Here is a 15,705-nt window from a genome sequence, read left to right on the forward strand (position 1 = left end):
CCATTTAATTCCGAATTTGACAAATGATATATTTGACCACTGCCGCTGCGCCGTTCGATTTGAAACCAATTTGTTTATTTTTTGTGTTGTCTACTTATAAGTCCCGTTTTACTCAATGGAAATTCTGCAAAGACATACACTTTTTTATTGATATTTTATAGACCATTCATTTTTTGTTGTTTACTTTAATTTATTATCAAAAACGAATTTTATTCTATTTTAAAATCAAAGCTAAATATTTTTATCTTTTGTGCCCGAAGCAGATATGACTGATGCATACGACATTATGGTATTAATAGACGACGATGACCAATTTCATGAGAAATACGGCAGAATATGGTGCTCTCAAGTGGTTAAGGTTACTACTTTTAATTAAAATTAGAGTTGAATTAATTTGAAATTGATTTCGCTTTAACTTAAATTTATAGAACATTGTTAACAACCTTATCAAAATATTTGCTTATTATTTATTGATCTAAACATATAATTGGACTTTACTCAGTAATGCCTGTTTTGCTCTTCCGATAATAACAAACAATGGTAAGAATCGTCAGGTCTGGGAATAAAATGGTTTTGTCATAATTGTGAAAATGCTTTGGGGCACCGAGTCATAAAGTTGGTGGTTTAGTGTCATAAAACAGGTAATTCACAACTAATTTAGATTACTCTAATCTTCGTTCGTTCAATAGTTAGTATTCCCAAATCGAATCCAAAAAATAGCACTGTATGTGTCATTAAATTTGGGAACCATGTGGTTAACTTACGACTGGAAAGGTTTAATTTCCCAAAAATTATCTAATCGAATTTTCTTATACATTGGAGTAGTCTGGCAACGCACTCAAAAAGATGATGGCTTAAGAATGTGATAGTGGTTGATTTTTAAAGAAGATTTATTTCCGAGAACTAGGTGGTTTCCATGCATTGAGGCTTCTTTCTTTTACTATTTTTAAGAATTACTTTTATTAAAAAAACAGTAAAAAATGGTTTCATTTAGGTATCTTATTCTGTTAATTTAGCTTTAATATTCCACTATTCTTAAGACGTTCTTCTTAATCTTCAACGCCGATATATAATAAGTGTTAAAACACTCAATAATTATATTAAATGTTTGATTAGTAAAAATACTGCGAACTTTTTTATCAAAAACTTTGTTGACTTGTCAGAAGGACCATCGATCATGCAAAAATATGCCGATACATCAGAAAGTCAATTCCTGCCTTGAAGGGTCGTCGATCAACTTGGACACCCAAGCGGATCGACGATAAAGCCCGGCCGGACTCCAAATAAAAACCGTAGGAGGCCACTACCCAAGAACAGTATACAACCGGGAGCCACCAAAATAAACAGCAAAATAATGGGTAAGTTTCTGCATGGCAATTTATACAAATTTATACAAATGAATTTCTAAAATATATGCTTATTTTCTAGGTGGACAGAAAGGATCCATAATCGCCGCGCTGGCGCTGCTGGTCGCCTGTGCCGCTCCAGCCACGGCCGATCTGAACGTGACCGCATTGTGCCTGCTGGTCAGAAGTGGCAGCTACGTGGCCAGCCAGACGGAGTGCTCCACCTACTACCAGTGCCAGGGGTCGCAGGTCACAACCCTGACCTGTCCCACGGGCTACTACTTCGACAAGAACGCGCAGCAGTGCACGGGCACCGTGCCGAGCACCTGCATCGACAGCAACAATCCCTGCCAGGGCAAGGCGGTGGGCTCCTTTGCGGGCACCACCACCTCCTGCGGCGGCTACTACTACTGCGGCTCCTCGGGAGCAGTGCGGGGCAACTGTCCCGCCGGCGAGAACTTCAACCCCACGACCATGGCCTGCGTGTATGCCAACAACTATCCCTGCCGGACCTCCAGCGACAGCGACACTGCTGCCAGTGTCTTGACCCTCAACCTGTGCAATCTCATCAAGAACGGCGTCTACTTCGGCAGTCCCTCCAACTGCAGCGGCTGGAACTTCTGCCAGGACAATGTCTTGCGCTCGGGCAGCTGCGCCAAGGGCTTCGTGTACAATGTGGCGGCCAGCAACTGCGGCTACCAGACGATCTCCTCCTGCTCCCAGGTGACCAACGACCCTTCGCTGACGGGTGCTGCTGTGCCGACGATCTGCTCCAAGGCGGGTTCCATGATCAAGGCGACGGCCTGCAACCAGTACTACATGTGCTCGGCCAGCGGCAGCTACCAGCTGATGACCTGCCCCTCGGGATACTACTACGACACCATCTCGGAGGCATGTGTGACCAGGATGTTGGCGAGGAACGATTGCGACAGGTGCGTGGGCACCACCGCCAGCTTCGTGAACGCCTACTCGGCCAGCAACTGCTCCGATTACCTGTACTGCGTGAATGGCGTCCAGAAGGACGTGGAGACCTGTCCCACCGGCTACTACTTCAACGAGAACTCTGGGGCCTGCGTTAACGGTGAGGAGCCCCAGTTCAGGTGCTGCAATCCCCTGGGAAACACCGGCATTGCGACCACAGCTGCTCCATCCACTTCTACCAACGGAACCTCCTCTGGATCTTCTTCCACTGGAACCTCCTCTGGATCTTCTTCCACTGGAACCTCCTCTGGATCTTCTTCCACTGGAACCTCCTCTGGATCTTCTTCCACTGGAACCTCCTCTGGATCTTCTTCCACTGGAACCTCCTCTGGATCTTCTTCCACTGACACCTCCTCTGGATCTTCTTCCACTGGAACTTCCTCTGGATCTTCTTCCACTGGAACCTCCTCTGGATCTTCTTCCACCGGCTCTTCTACAGATACATCTTCGGGAAAAACCGACGGAACTTCTACGGATACTTCTTCGGCAAAAACCGACGGAACTTCTACGGATACTTCTTCGGCAAAATCCGACGGAACTTCTACCGGAACCTCTTCGGGCACTTCTACTTCTACAAAATAATCTGTTACATTTCCTTTGCATTTTGAAAAAATATTAAATATATAACTGCATAAAAATAAATAAACCATTGTACATCGATAGAGGAACCCGATTTTTAAACCACAAATGATATGGCAATGTTTTTCGTGCATGCGACCTCTTATAACACTTGGTTTTATTCATAATCTAATAAGTGGTTTTGTTTAAGTTGAGGACGCGATTTTCAACTCCAATCAAGGAAATAATAATAAGACTTTTGATGACTACACTCCCTGATAATAAAACCTAGGATCGCATATAATCCTAATTAATTTTCATAAAATCACAGTTTGACTTATAAATCATAATTCGAATTATAAAATGATGATTTTATGAAACAAATGTAATCTCTAAATAAAGTAAGCTGTGAAACAAATGCTTATTAAGCCAAAGTTAGCCAGAATTGAAATTTCCGGCATATGCAAGCCCATATTGAAAATTTCTATCTGATAAGCAAACATAAGTTGTTATAATCACATAGCTACAACTTTAAAAATGTAAGGTTATTGCATGTAAATTCAAATGTAACTAAAGGCATATAAACCTTATAAATGGAAGTCGTAGCCATTCACTATTATTGTACAACACAGGTTTATAGCTTGTTTTGCAATACAATTTCCGATCAACATAAATCAATATCTCAAAAATAGCGTAAGCCAAAATTTTCTAGACCCCATTCGAATGGTAATAAACCCGAAAGTAAACACTTTTCAATCTACGGATTTTTATATTCCCGAAAAAAGTTTACTGGCTAGAAAACACGTCATCCAAGGAAGATAAGCAGTTTATTGTAATTCGTTATATTGCTATTTGCCATTTATCAACTTCTTTCTTATCATGTGAATTCTTATGTTTTTTTAACGTAACGAATATTTTCATTTAAAATACCTGCGTTTCACAATTACATTACTCTGCTACATTATCCAAACAAAATTCCCCTCTAATTTTATTTAATAAACTTACATCCCATGGGCTTACAACATGATGTGATAGTTTTCAAGGAAAACCATAAGATAAACCCATTGATAAAAATGTGGCTGCGTCAATGGCTTCTTTTTTAATTATTAAGTTGCGGAACAGATAGAAATATGGAGTAGGCACAACTTAGTATTAATTAAAATTGGTAAAATAACAACCGATCAAGATGTTCGGCGCGTATCGGACTAAATAAATAAAAAAAATTGAATCGTGTACCTCTGTCTATAATTCCTTGGAACAGCGGGCTTATCTGCAGGCGGCAATTTACGATGTAGATGGTTAAGTTCGAAGCGTATACCTATAAAAACCAGGCGATGGGAAAACTCCAACATCAGTCTTCGACTACCTTTCATTGGCCAATACAAGCGGTTCTCGTGTTCCCCGACAGCCCAGCGAATAACCAACTAACGATGACAGGCAAGTGTGGCTGCGGCCCCATTCAGTGGACTATCATCCACAAGGACTTTTCGTAATTGAGAGTGTGTGTGTTTGACTTGCAGGCAAACTCCTACTGGCCACGATCCTGTGCCTGATGGGCGGCAGCGCCTTGGGCGACGACGTCCTGGAGGGCACCTACAATGTGACGGCCTTCTGCACGGCGGTGAAGACCGGCACCCAGCTGGGCAGCATCGAGTCCTGCCAGACCTACTATGTCTGCACCTCGACCGGACCCCAGAAGAGCTCCTGCCAAGACGGCTACTCCTACGACTTGGCCAAAAGCAGCTGCTACCCCTCCAGCCAGGTGAATTGCTACTGGGGCCTTGACAATCCCTGTACCGGAAGGGACAAGGTCTGGGTCCCGAACACCTCCGTCTGCGGCGGATACTACTACTGCACTGAGGGCACGTGTTCGCCGGCCAAGAAGTGTGCCACCAACCAGGTGTTCGACTCCACCACCCAGGCCTGCAAGTGGGGATCCTGCAACGGGGCTGACTCCACGGCAACCGAAGGCACCGTCCTCTCCACTCCCTGCGATGTGGTGCCCCCTGGCATCTGGTTCGGCGACACCGAGGCATGCGACATCTGGTACAAATGCGAGTCCTCTTCCACCGGAGTCACACTAAAGAACGGTGTTTGCGGAACAGCAATGCCCGTGAGTTTCCTTTTATTTTACACTTTATTTTCGTCAGTAGCATTCAATAGGACACTTAGACGTATTTTTCTGATCTTACGTTCTTTTCTCTAATTCAAAATAATTCTAGAAAACTTTCATTTAATAACCAATCGAAGACTAGATCCTCAATTTTAATTAACCACCGCAACGGTTATATCCATTCTGTGATTTGATAGCATTTTAAAGCGATTTTTTAACTAATCTTTCTGTCAAATTCCTCAAGATTTATGGTTTAAAATTGGATAGTGTTTTGTTAGGACTTGGTATTTATCCGGTGGCTCTTAATGACAAATGTTTTTAGCAATGATCTCATAATTTAAGCTTGTTTTGAAGAGTTTAACAGTTTAAATTCATAAAAAACCATTATCTAAATATTATAAATATTTTCCTTTGACCTTTTGCAATATTCAAATTTAAAATTGTTGTCAAAGAATACCAAAATCCTTTCCTACCTAATGGTTATTTTTTGAAAAACAACAAAAATAGGTAATGATTTTTTAAGGGAAGCAAATTTAGATCTGCCCTTTGGCCTTATGAGTTGCAAGAGTATGCTTGCTTTTTTCCCAACTCTTTAATTTCGCTAAATGAGGAATTTCTCTTATTTTTCTGTTCACTAATGGCATTTGATTTTCCAGGCATTCAATCCTCAAGCCCAGAACTGCGGCTATAAAACCGCTGCCATATGCAGCCGAGTCACTGGCAACCCGATAAGCAACGTGGCAACGTCCTGCACGACGGCCGATTCTAAGAAGGCCGATCCCCTCGTTTGTAACCAGTATTCGGAGTGTGTGAGTGGCACGTGGACCAAGTTGGCCTGCGCCACCGGGTACTACTACGATGTGAACGGCAAGAAGTGCGTGCTCCGCCAGGATGCCACTCCAGTTGCAACCTGCAACCGTTGCCTGTTCGCCCAAACGATGTTTGTGAACGCCGTCGATTCGGACAACTGCAGCAAATATTTGTACTGCCCCGAAAAAGGCGACCCCACCGAGACCCCCTGCCCCGAAGATCACTACTTCAACGAGTCCCTATCAGGCATGTGCCCCCGATTCCGGTCTGAAGGAATATGTGGGGTCCAACGGAGCCTGCCTGGGAGCCTCCGTGGATGGTGCGACCACTGAAGCCGACGAGGCTACCACTGCTGATCCCAAAGAGTAGGCCCAATGCAACCCACCACAGGACCCTCTGCAAACAAGATTCTACGTTCTTACCATCTAGTATTCCGCTTATATAAAAGGCAATAAAATTACGATCGCAAGCAATTCGATTATTTCAATGAGATAGGAATAAGATACCTTAGGCTAGACTACCCCTTCGGCAAAACGGCTCCAGTGAATCAGCTCACATACATTTTCGATTTAAAAGGATTTTAGTTTTAGGGCCATTTGATTCTATCGAAATAAAGGCTCAATTTTCGATGAGAAATATAATTAAAAATTACATTTATACACCAAGAGAAATGTATTACGAATAATTAAGGTACGAAATTACTTAAAATGAACCGAATCCTTCTTAATGTTTTTATTTGAGCTCAAATCCCCGCCGTGTCAAGTCAAGACTTTTCTTAGTAATACTTTCTTGTGATATTTATACCCTTGCAGAGGGTATTATAATTTTGGTCAGAAGTTTGTAACGCAGTGAAGGAGACGTTTCCGACCCCATAAAGTATATATATTCTTGATCAGGATCAATAGAGGATTCGATATAGCTATGTCCGTCTGTCCGTCTGTTTCAATACCGTTTGCGAGGTCAGTTTAAAAGCTAGCGATCTGAAACTTTCACAGTCGTCCTAAAACATGTGTACGCAGATCAAGTTTGAAAACCGCCCCGATCGGATGTCTATATCCTATAGCTCCCATAGGAACAATCGGATATAGCTTGCAAGAATGGAAGATATTTCGCGCAGTGTAAAAGCTATTAACATGAATCTTTCCAAATCGTATTTTTTTATGCATACCTTGATTAGGATAAAAGCGCGTGACGATCGGACGTCTATTTCCTATAGCTCCCATAGGAACAATATACCTTATTCGTTTCGCTACTTTTTCATTTTTAGCAAAGTCTGCAAGGGTATTAAAACTTCGGCTTGCCGAAGTTAGCTTCCGTCTTCGTTTTTTAGTAATTTCTTATTGCCTTTGGTTTCTTTTCACAAATTTTATTTAAAATTTGTTGCATCCTTTTGTATCTATGCACCCTTTTGTGTCCTTTATAATTATTGAAAATATTGCATGACAACCACAATTTATTTAGCTTTGTTCCTTTCCATATATGTAGATATATCCTGTCTAAATTTAGACATATGTATTTTCCTAGCAAACTCTTTTTTTCGCCCAAAATGATTGAAGAGCCCGTGCGTAACAAGCTCATAGTGCATCACCGTCTATATGTCTTTATGTGAACTACTTTAAACAAAACAAAAATATTAATTCCCAAAATTATTTTATTTAAAACCTTCCTAATAATTAGGCAGATAAATTTAGATCTGTACCGTATTTATAGAAGTGAGCATATCACGCTTATTTTTATAGAATGTTATCTAAAAACGCAAACGTTGCGATCTCGCAGAAACCGCCGCACAGATTGCAAACACAAGTTTTCGATTAGCTTTTACAATTGGCACACCCATTTTTTTGACCTTATAAAAGGGTCGATCATGAAACGCCGAGCCACTAACATAGGTACTTTGGAACCGCAAAGAACCAGCATCGGAATTCAAGTGGAATTAACAACTACAATGCAATGCTCCTGGGCATTTGTCTTGGTCCTCAGCATCTGCTTCCAGTTGGGAGCAGGTCACGCCCTGGACCGGAGTTGGGAACTGCCCAAAGTTCGTGTGACCATAGGTGACCTCAGCCATGTGAGTAGAATCAATTACTAAAATGTCCTAGTATTAAAAGTAATTCTTTGAGAATTTGAAAACAAAATACTCTAATTAAAAATGTATCCAGGGTATACTTAAAGGTAGATCCTTGTTTTATACTGCAAATATTTTCCCGAAAGGTTTCTAGCTTATGTTTCAAAAATTGTTCTGAATTACTTTTGTTTTTATTTCTTGAGTTATTTGCTTTTTTCTTTAATAAACTTAAATAACTTCATTGAACTTTGCCTGTTTAATAGTTTCAGAGAAGATATTTTCGGTTCCGATTGATACCTGGTTATTTCTTTATTTAAGAAGGGTGCTCATGTTGTATAACCTTAATAAACGATCCGCTTTCGAACACTTATTAACCCCTATTTCAGATTTGCTTGGGTCACCAGGAAGGCGACTTGGTGCCCCATCCCAATGACTGTAACGGATTCTTCTCCTGCTCGCGCATTCCCACTCTCATGTACTGCGATCAGGGTCTGGAGTTCAATGAAAATCGTGGTATCTGCGATCTGCCAGGGAATTCCAATTGTCGGCAGGGTGATCCGCCCGTATCCACTGCGGGATCCCAAGGCAGTTCGGTGGATAACTCCGAGCTTTATTGGTGGCCACACAAACCACGCCCGGTCTTCGTGGCCGTCGATGTGACCAGTGGCCAGCCGGTCAATCCCATGGAGAAGTACGATCCGGAGCACATCGAGTGCCGTCATTATGGAGCCTACTTCCTGCCACATCCCAAACATTGTGGCTTGTACTTCATCTGCGCATACGGACATCTGCACCGTCATCAGTGTGGGCGTGGCACCTCCTGGAACTTCGAGATGTCCGAGTGTCAGTTGAACGATCAGGCCGTTTGCTACGGGGATTCCGTGGTATCAGAACCCCTCACGAATGTGGAAATTTTCGAGGGAGACACCACTCCAAGCAGCGGAGCTCCAGTAACCGTTTGCTATATAGTGGGATCGAGTGAGTACAGCACCCTCCAGCAATTCCTTACGGATCCCGAGACCACACAGTTGGCTCCCGTTCCCACGGAACCTTCTCCACCTCGGGCAGAAATCACCACCTTGACCTGTCCATCCACCAAGCAGAGCTACATGTCCCATCCGGAGGATTGCAGTAAGTACTACATCTGCATCGGCGGGATGCCGGTGGTCACCTCCTGTCCCAAGGGCCTTTTCTGGGACCAGAAGTCCGGCTACTGCGAGATGGAAAAGAATGTCAAGTGCTTTCAAAAATAATTAATAAACGTGGACATGCACAAAGAAAATTGTATTGCATTTTGCTATATCATATGTGTATTTGATAATTTGTTTATTTATTTCACAATATTGTTGTATAGATACAGTAGATTCCCAGATAAAAGCAGAACCAATAGACTTATTGGTAATTTACAAGCATTTTTAAAGAACCGTGGACATCGTTAGCCGTTGCCAAAAAACGGCTCTTCTTTGGGCAGTTTCAGGGCTCTCTTTTTCTATTTTATCAGTTTTCCAGGGATAGTTCTTCACACCGCTCACAATACGTTCCCAAAACGTAAATTTACTTGGCTCTAGGGATCCGACATCTTTGGCCACTTCATCAGCTAAGTTCGTCCCAAAACTGAAGACCAGAAGCAGGAAAAATATCAAAAAAAAAGAAACTCTAAATCCGTTGGCTGCTCGCATTTTGATGCAGGGATGATCTCAAACTGATCTTGCTAGAAGCTATCTCTTGTTCGCATGTCGAAATTCCGAATCTTATCAATAGAAAATATTTACTTACGCCACAAATTGCTTTACAATGGTTAATGGATAAGATACCAAGAGACATTAGTTGTATCAAATTTTCATTCAGCCCAAAAGTGGGCTTCACGAATTATTGATCGCTAAATAACACAGGAAAACATGCATGTAAAAAAGTGTATAATTGCAAATTGACATGGATTACTTACAGTCATTATTATCATTTGTTAGAATTTTGATTCGGAAAATATAAAGTACAATATAAAAAATTCCAATCAGTTGTTTTACAAAGTATTTAAGACTTACGTAAGCTTTGATTTATAAAAAATATACCTATAGAATTAAAACTGAACTTAAAACAAGAACTTATTTGTTTTAACATTTTACCTACTTGTTGCATTGTATGACTCATGTTTAAAACTTACACTTTATACCTTTGTATCTAATTTACATTTTTAGCAGACATTCTGTAAAATGTGTTTAATAAAACAATGAAATATAATCGTATGTAACCAAAATTTTAATAAGATTTCGCGATTAAAATGTAGCCCAGGGTAGGTCAAGGAAAAGAGACTGTCGTTTAGCTTTTCAGGCTGAATTTTATTTAAAAGTTTATAAATGATGTCATTCATTTGGCAAACGAACTTTAAAAGATTGTCCCTGATCTCGGCGCACATTGATCCGTTCATTCATAAATTATCAACAAAAGCATGTTGCTTAATTATGTTGCGAATATGTATGTGCATAAACGTTTGTATGATATGTTCGCCTAATTTAAAAATATTTTCTAAGGCGGTCGGGCTCAATTAGGGCTGGTTCTCTGCTCACAGCTAATCGTCGTGCTGTCCAGTAATTAATTCAGCCGTCTTTGCTGGCCAAACTCGTTGGTCAAATGTGGAGTCGCGTGACTCATTATACCTCGCAAAATGGCAAACTGAAAAATTCGTTTTGGGGTTGTCGGCAAAGCAAAAACAAGTATCACAAGGAAAGTTTAAAGCCGATGAAAATATGTATACCCATGTGTCTGTGTATCACTTGTCTTCCACTTTGTTTTACATTCCTAAAACAAACAAACGTTTTTTCTTTTAAGTTGTGCTTATTAGCTCATTGGATAGGTTCAGATCGATGCCCTTTTGTTAATAAATTTGTATTAAATGAAATGTACATATGTACATATCAATTAACACTCACTGATTAATGGAAATATATTAAAGTTGCTGATTAATGGCAAGGTCTGGTTTTCTATAAATCGACAATTCACCCTTGAACTTGTTAGCATTGCAGAAATGCGGGAGTGAGCTATATTTTTTATCCGGCAGATAACGTTTCTGATCATTAAAAGATCACATATGTATATTTATATACACATACCTTTTTAGCAAATTTTTAATGGTCTTAATTATTGACCCATTCAAAGGTTTTTTATTTATATTAAGCTTAAGAATTCCTTAAGAGAATCATTAAAAAATATTACACTTTATACCCGCAGTTAAATTATTCCATTTCTGTGGCATAGTTAAGCTTTTTGCTTTAAGCTAACGGCGCAAATTCAAATTTAAATTCAAGTTCAAATCCGCTTCTGTTTTGTCACACCCTTCCTGCTGTCAAGCCAACACAGTCACGGTCATCAAAAAAGTTCGGAAACGTTTTATTTAATTTTATTATGTGTTATTTATTTCTAAGTTATTGTATATGTAAAGTTATTAGCTTTTACCTAAATATCCCGTTCTAACGAATCAAAAATAAGTAGTAGTGCACTTATATACTAATATTGTATTATATTATTTTAGAAATAGAAAATAGATAACATTAAACAAATTGAATAATTATTTTTAACTTTCTTACTAAATACAAAAACATTGCCTAACAACGTTTCCATATACATATGTACGGAATAATAATCATGCCGATTTGTGGCGGTCATTTTGTAATGTTTAAAGATACTATTTGTCATGTCATTTTGAACATGTAAACATATCTTGATCTTCCACTATGTTATTTTCGTATTAGAGGAGATCAACAATAAAGTTATTAAAGGGATCGATTTTTTGTATAACCTTACTGTTTTTTTACGATAAAAAAAGGTACTCTCAAATATTAAAAAAAAACATAATTGTATTGGTTGAGTTTTAAAAATGTAACATTAAAGCTAACGTAATAGAAATGCTAACATACATATGTACATATGTTTTAATTTTAACATTAGAATTGATGACCGATTATATTTATACAAGTGTGGTGGTGACATCAATTTGACCAGGTTACATTTGTTTTTTATTTGGGGTTAAAATAGTGTCCTGCTAGGGTAATAAGAGAAACGAATATCCGATACCCTGGAGTAAACAGCTGATGTTGCGCCGCCGCACTCAGGCAGCACTCAACACACACAAGAAACCAAACGTGAGCGGGAGAGAGTGACGCCTCGCTCTCTCGCGCCGCTCACAATCTGCTCTCGCTTTTTCGCTTTAGCGATCAGTTAAATTTCAGTTGAAAGCTAGTCAAGTCACCCGCGCGCGGAGTTCTTTTTGCCGCGTCGTCCCGCAAATAGTTTTATTTTGGTTTTTACTTAATTTAATTCCGTTCCGTTTGACTTTTCGCGATTGGATTGGAGTGACGTTGCCGTTTTTGGGAAGTGCGCACATATGGAAATCGTAAGCACATAGTTCTGTTGTTGTTGTTGGCCGGAGACACGCGTCGCTTTTCCGCGTGTTTCTTTTATTTTTGTGGATCGGATCGGCAGCCACCTGAAAGGCGCCATTTGACAACACAACAGCTGTGCCGCAAATAATATAAATATATATGTGTGGCCCAAGTGCAAAAATATTAGAAATTAAATAAAAACCCAAGCAACGTGCGAAAAAGCTAAGAGAGCGGTGCGTGCGAGCCTGTGTGAGTGTCTCTCGCGCTCTCTATTTTACTTATTGCGCAAGCAAAAGAGAGCGCTTTAAACAAAAAAAAGCCTTATGTGTGTGTGTACGTACCTGAAAATATATAATTTATTTGATTATTTTCACATGTATTAGAAACAAAAACAAAGGCGTTTGCTGAATAAGTAGAATTTGAAGTGCACTTTCTTTGTGACCAAAAGATCGCTCCAAACTTCAAAAATCGAGCAAGGCTATATATATTTGTATATGTCTACTATTTTAAAGCGCAAGCGTCGCGTCGCCATGCGAATGTTAATGAAAAACACAAACCCCTAAAAATCGACAGCAGCTGATAAATTATCACAACATTATTACACAAAAAATAACAAGAATCGATCCAATAATAGCAACAAAATCAGCAAACGGAAACTACGGCAGGCAAGTTCATCAAAAATATTCATATAAGTGTATAACGAAACGACAAGCTAAATTCGCTTACGAAATTCACTGAACCTAGCTGATAAGATGGGTAAAAAATACTCGAATCGCCAACTCTTTCAGACTTCCCCTCTCGCTCTGGCACAGTATCAGCTGAACGGTGGTCAGAACTATCCGATATAATATACCCTGTAGTTAATTAGGAAGCTTAGAATTATATATTCTTACTTTCCAAACATAAAGAGCTTATTAAAACAGCATTTATTGAAATTTGTACCTGAAACAATTGGGTTGGCAGGAAAAAAGGTAATTAAAGAGACTTCAAATGCGACTTGCAAACTCCCAAAATCAACTGAATTTTTATATTCTTTGAATAGAAGCTAAAGAATTTGAAACAAGCTGACATATGATAAGCGAATTTTTCAAAACTGTCGGTCTTGATTACTTGAAAACTGTAAACTTTCACATTCCTGTATCCTTAGCTGCAAATGATTGTTCTCATGTACATTCATATGAAGCTTCTAAAATAAAGAGATAGTAATAATGCTTTTTGCTTGCACTCTTAAATTACAAAGTTTTGGAAATTTTTGAAGCCGATTTTTTGCCTATTATCTAAGCTTTATTTGGAATTCTTGGGCCCAGCAAATTATGATTATTAGTCGACCGCGGCAAACCGGACAGAGAATATCGTCTGCACACAAAATAAAAAGTTTTATTTCGTTTTTATCAGAAATTGTTTCATGATCTAATTTTCGAAATATTATTCTCTGTAACCATTTTGTTTAAAAATGTTTCTAATCTGTAACACTCCTCCTTTTATTCACATTTGGTTAAAAAAGGTGCGAATTCGTGATTAGGTGTTCCCATTCTTAAATCATTTATGTTATCGACTACAACACTCCTTTTGTGATACTACAAAAAAACATCAATTCAAAGCAAGGCCAGAAATTATTTTAAAGAAATCGGGATCTCAATCGGTCTTATAAGAGTTCTAAGCTAAAGTAAAAACTAAAACGGAAGAAAAATCAAATCAATTTTGAAAATTAAAAAATATATACTTTTTGATAAGTAAACCAGTAAATGAGAATTCAAAAACAACCTTCAACCTTTAAAATTTTGAGTTAACATTTTATGAATTTAAAATGTGTGTTTTAGTTGAAAAAACCTGGAAGCTCATCTGTTATATAACAAAATGCCTGATTGCAGTATTTCGGTAAGACCAATAGTTCTTTTTTGTGAATAAAAGTAAATATTTTTGTTAAAAAATTGACACATAAGATCTTATCAGTGATCCTATACATACAACTAACAATAGTTGACAGATTTCTTAAGTTATTGTTGTGGTTGGTCACATGGTTGTTTTTTATGTTATATATATTAAAACAATATTTTCTGTCAATTTCAATTTCAAAATTATCTCTTGTATGAGCTTTTTAATACATTTTGAGTTGTGACACATTCGCCAATTGAGTTCGTTTTACTATTCGTTTATCTGTACAGTTGTGTTGAGATACCAATTGCACTAACCTAGTACACCTAATACACACTCTAGAGGTCTGGCAGATAAATATGTATACACGTGCTGGAGATGGCATATCTCTCGTTATCAAAGGCGGTTAATCTAACGAGTACGTGAGAAGGCTAACAAGCTTCGCGTGGATTTATGTAACATTCATAGCTCCAAAATGACGGGGCTGAGGCCAGTTTTCACTATGCAAAGTCTTATCAAATTGTGCTACAAAATGCACCGAGAAATATTTCATACTCACCCATTTAGCGGCGTAACTTGCTTTGGGTCGGTACAACTCTATTCGATTTGTTCCACAACCGGTTTGAGTTCCTGCAGTTTACACTCATCTCATATTGAAAGTGGTATCGGGGGTTCATCTCACAGGAAGACCAAGCTACGAGCCATCAATCAGTTCTACAGTCGCAATTCCATAAATCGAACTTGTTCTTTATCGTTTCTGAATATATTGTTTACCTTAAATATATTCAACGTAAATATATTCACATATTTTGATGGTGATTTGATCCTCAGTTTGATTAAAATATTTATATTTATTTATTTATTTTATAATTCGAGATCAGAAAATCTTTGTTAAATTTTTAGAATCTTTTATAAACTCTTAACAAATATTTCAACGAAATAGGCACACTTAATTGTGTTTTGTTGAATGGTTCAACCTAGAGAAGCTGAACTGTATATTTCTATGAGTATATGCACTCGGACAACAATGCGTTGTCAATGGAAGCCGCAAACTGGTTTCGGCCTAGGAAAATCAACGCAAACAGTAGTGCAAAGTTGGACGGTGAAAACGCAGTGAGCTCGACCACCACATACCCATGCACTTCCGAGAGCATCTTAAATATCGCGGTATCCATTTCATAGTAAACACAAAGAATCGCGCCAGAAGGGCACCCGAAAAAAATTATAAATTTAGTTTTAAGTGATATGCTAACTCGATACTCGTTGTTGACTATTCAATTTCAGGCTGCGCAATTATAACTTTATGTAAATATAATATTACCTGGCACGTGTTGCAGCAAAGTGGTTTACCCTAAATTTTAATCTTTTTCTGGTTCTCTTGCTTATAAGAACATAAACTATGATTCATAACAATAGTAATGCATATACTATTACAATGCATTGTTTACATTGGTTAACCGATTTACCAATTTTAAAAAAAAACCAAATAAATCTCGCTTTTGATGCTGTTATTCTTGAATAAATACTACAAATATTATAAAGTACTTTAGTAAAGTACATAAATGCTGTACATTTTAAAAA

General features: G+C 38.7%; 4 protein-coding genes across 4 annotated transcripts; 3 read left to right on the forward strand and 1 right to left on the reverse strand.

Annotated features, from left to right (window-relative positions):
* Nucleotides 1-1,307: 1,307 nt before the first annotated feature.
* On the forward strand, nucleotides 1,308-3,003 carry LOC108053079 (peritrophin-48). Its single transcript, XM_017135655.2, has 2 exons — nucleotides 1,308-1,358; nucleotides 1,429-3,003. Exons 1-2 carry the CDS (start codon nucleotides 1,355-1,357, stop codon nucleotides 2,907-2,909), a joined length of 1,485 nt encoding a protein of 494 aa, XP_016991144.2. The 5' UTR covers nucleotides 1,308-1,354; the 3' UTR covers nucleotides 2,910-3,003.
* A 1,247-nt stretch (nucleotides 3,004-4,250) lies between these two features.
* On the forward strand, nucleotides 4,251-6,281 carry LOC108053077 (peritrophin-48). The gene is given in 4 exon segments (XM_017135653.2): nucleotides 4,251-4,322; nucleotides 4,406-4,998; nucleotides 5,655-6,056; nucleotides 6,058-6,281. Coding segments are annotated over 4 exon segments (1,122 nt in total). The 5' UTR covers nucleotides 4,251-4,315; the 3' UTR covers nucleotides 6,178-6,281.
* Nucleotides 6,282-7,707: 1,426 nt separating this feature from the next.
* On the forward strand, nucleotides 7,708-9,155 carry LOC108053078. Its single transcript, XM_017135654.2, has 2 exons — nucleotides 7,708-7,876; nucleotides 8,260-9,155. The coding sequence occupies exons 1-2, from the start codon at nucleotides 7,754-7,756 to the stop codon at nucleotides 9,124-9,126; spliced, it is 990 nt and encodes a 329-aa protein (XP_016991143.1). The 5' UTR covers nucleotides 7,708-7,753; the 3' UTR covers nucleotides 9,127-9,155.
* Nucleotides 9,156-9,165: 10 nt separating this feature from the next.
* Nucleotides 9,166-9,570, reverse strand: LOC108053080. The gene has a single exon (XM_017135656.2). The coding sequence runs from the start codon at nucleotides 9,550-9,552 to the stop codon at nucleotides 9,289-9,291; it is 264 nt and encodes an 87-aa protein (XP_016991145.1). The 5' UTR covers nucleotides 9,553-9,570; the 3' UTR covers nucleotides 9,166-9,288.
* Between the last annotated feature and the right edge of the window lie 6,135 nt (nucleotides 9,571-15,705).

This window comes from Drosophila rhopaloa, unplaced genomic scaffold (assembly GCF_018152115.1).
Source record: "Drosophila rhopaloa isolate 14029-0021.01 unplaced genomic scaffold, ASM1815211v1 contig_47, whole genome shotgun sequence".
Classification (NCBI taxonomy): Eukaryota; Metazoa; Arthropoda; class Insecta; order Diptera; family Drosophilidae; genus Drosophila; species Drosophila rhopaloa.